Source organism: Otolemur garnettii, unplaced genomic scaffold (genome assembly GCF_000181295.1).
Source record: "Otolemur garnettii isolate 467f Iridium unplaced genomic scaffold, OtoGar3 scaffold00244, whole genome shotgun sequence".
NCBI classification, from domain to species: Eukaryota; Metazoa; Chordata; class Mammalia; order Primates; family Galagidae; genus Otolemur; species Otolemur garnettii.
Genome location: NW_003852639.1, coordinates 1,175,973 through 1,178,740, shown reverse-complemented (window position 1 = coordinate 1,178,740; position 2,768 = coordinate 1,175,973). Strand labels below are relative to the sequence as shown.

Genomic DNA, 2,768 nt, shown 5'->3' with positions numbered 1-2,768 from the left:
AAAAAAAAAAAGAACTGCATACAGTCAGGATTCTAGCAGCAGCCTTCTTTATGGGCTGGGACTGTTGATTCCTAACCCAGAAAGACTCTGAAATCAAGGAAGAGAAAGACTGTAGAAGACTGTGGAAGACTAAGGAAGACTCAGGGCAAGGGCAATGCCTCACCCCCAAACCAGCTCAGATACAGAATAGCCCTCAATAAAATTTTAAAATTTCTGATTGAGCAAGGAACACAGATTCCAAAAAAAAAAAAAAAAGAAAGAAAGAAAAAAGGCCGGGTGCCTATAATCCTAGTACTTTGGGAGGCCAAGGCAGGTGGATTGCCTGAGCTCAGGGGTTCAAGACCAGCCTGAACAAGAGCGAGACTCTGTCTTTAAAAATATAGCTTAGGCTTGGCGCCAGTAGCTCAAGCAGCTGAGACACCAGCCACATACACCTGAGCTGGCAGGTTCGAATCCAACCCAGGCCCACCAAACAATGACAGCTGCAACCAAAAAACACTCAGGCGTTGTGGTGGGCACCTATAGTCCCAGCTATTTGGGAGGTGGAGGCAGGAGAATCACTTGAGCCCAGGAGCTGCAGGTTGCTGTGATGCCATAGCACTCTACCCACTAGGGCAACAGCTTGAGGCTCTGTCTCAAAAAAATAAATAAATAAATAAATAAAATTAAAAAGCAAGTTTTCATAAAAAAAAAAAAAAACATATATATAGCCAGGCATTGTGGCAGGCACCTATAGTCTCAGCTACTTGGGAGGCTGAGGCAAGAGAATCACTTGAGTCTTGGAGTTTGAGGTTGCTGTGAGCTATGATACCATGCCACTCTTAACAAGGGTGACAAAGTGAGACTCTCTCTCAAAACAAATTAAGACTCTGTGCCTGTAGCTAAGTGGTTAGGGCACTGGCCACATGTACTGGGGCTGGTGGGTTTGAACCCAGCCAGGGCCTGCTAAACAACAATAACAACAATTAGCCAGGAGTTGTCACAGGTGCCTACAGTCCCAGCTACGAGGAAGCTGAGGCAAGAGAATTGCTTATGCCCAAGAGGTTGAGGTTGCTGTGAGCTGTGACACCACTGCACTCTACCAAGGGTGACATACTGAGACTCTGTCTCAAAAAATAAATAAATAAATAAGTAAATTCCTGGTCTTTTGACAAGGAAGAATAATCAGCCAGAAACCCCAATAACATCCCCCAAACTCAGGCAGGCTTCACGGAGCTCTATCACCTCCTCACATCCACCACTCCATTACCACTTCAATGACAGCATGGGTTGGATGGAGAGACTTGGAAGGCAGGAAAGGGGTATCTGCCAGGCCTGGGTAGTTGGCTGGCCCCATGCTACTGAGTTCATCTCCCCCCCGCAACACCATCCCCCAAATAAACATTCCAAGGAGGTCTGCATCAAAAATAAACCCTTATCAGATGAAACCAGTTTTTCCTGGGCTCTAAGATATTTTAACTAAGACCTCTTTCCCATTCCTTCATCTCTTAGGCCACACCATGGCATTAATTCCTTCTCTTGCCTCCAATATACTTGCCTTCCACTCTCTGAGTTAAGGTGTTCTTGGGCCACATAATCCCTACATCCCATTTCCCTCCCACACTCTACACCCCTGGTGGCCATTATCTAGCTCTTGTCTGCCACCCCCTTTATGGACTCTACCTCTGCTCTGTCAGGATATCCAGGACACTTTCTGCCAACCAGATATTTTTGGCTGTAACATCTCCACCTGATTTCAAGGGGAAAAAAGAAAATCAGGATAGCTTTGATTAACAACTCAGCTGATCCACTACATTCCATCCATTCTCTGGGTCCATCCTATTATTCCACCACTGCTATCCTGAGGGCTAGAATAAACTGCCTTCTATTCTGCCAGGCTTTAAAAGTTTCCCCCATTTGACTCCAGAGAGAAGGGAAGGTAAAGTTCCAGATTTTTTTCAGAAACCAGAGCTGCTACTTTTCCACAGATTGCAAGTTGGAAAGGAAACACTCTGGCCCTTGAAAATAAGAAGCCCACAGTTGGAAAGAAAGGGTGGCATCTTAGAGAGGGCCCCAGAGCACAGGTGGCTGGCAATAGCTGTAGTTCAATATCTGGATGTCCTCAATCCTGTGCTTGTGTTTACAATAGGCCAAGAGTTTGTTTCCAAATACCAGTCTTCAGAACTTCTAAGGCAGAATTAACATGCAGCAAATGCCAGACCAAAGTCTTGGAATAAGAAGTGGGGGCTGGAAGGGGCAAACAGGGAAGAAAGTGCCAAGAGACAGGATAAAAATTGCCGCGCAGGGGCAGCACCTGTGGCTCAGCCGGTAGGGTGCTGGCCCCACATACCGAGGGTGGTGGGTTCAAACCCGCCCTGGCCAAACTGCAACAAAAAAACAGCTGGGTGTTGTGGCAGGCGCCTGTAGTCCCAGGTACTTGGGAGGTTGCGGCAAGAAAAATCACCTAAGCCCAGGAGTTGTGAGGTTGCTGTGGGCTGTGTGATGCTATCGCCCTCTACAAAGGGCAATAAAGTGAGACTCTGTCTCTAAAAAAACAGAAACAACAAACACACACACACACAAAAAAAATATTGCCGCACAACAACGCTATGCCTGGCCTCAGATTCCAATCAAAAAATTCAGTGTTCCCATAGTCACACATGACACAGATTAAGGTTCCTACACATCAAAACAGGAGCATCAGGGTTACATAAAATCTGAAAGAGGGGCTCGGCGCCTATAGCTCAACCGGCTAAGGCGCCAGCCACGTACACCTAAGGTGGCGGGTT

General features: G+C 46.6%; 1 protein-coding gene across 2 annotated transcripts in view; it reads right to left on the bottom strand.

Annotated features, from left to right (window-relative positions):
* INTS3 (integrator complex subunit 3) overlaps positions 1-2,768 on the bottom strand; it is a 51,596-nt gene that overhangs the window by 26,030 nt on the left and 22,798 nt on the right. For both annotated transcript variants that reach the window (XM_023508314.1, XM_003802267.1), the window contains one exon: positions 1,663-1,729. In XM_023508314.1, coding sequence (XP_023364082.1) covers positions 1,663-1,729 — 67 coding nt within the window. The remainder of the gene's footprint in view (positions 1-1,662; positions 1,730-2,768) is intronic.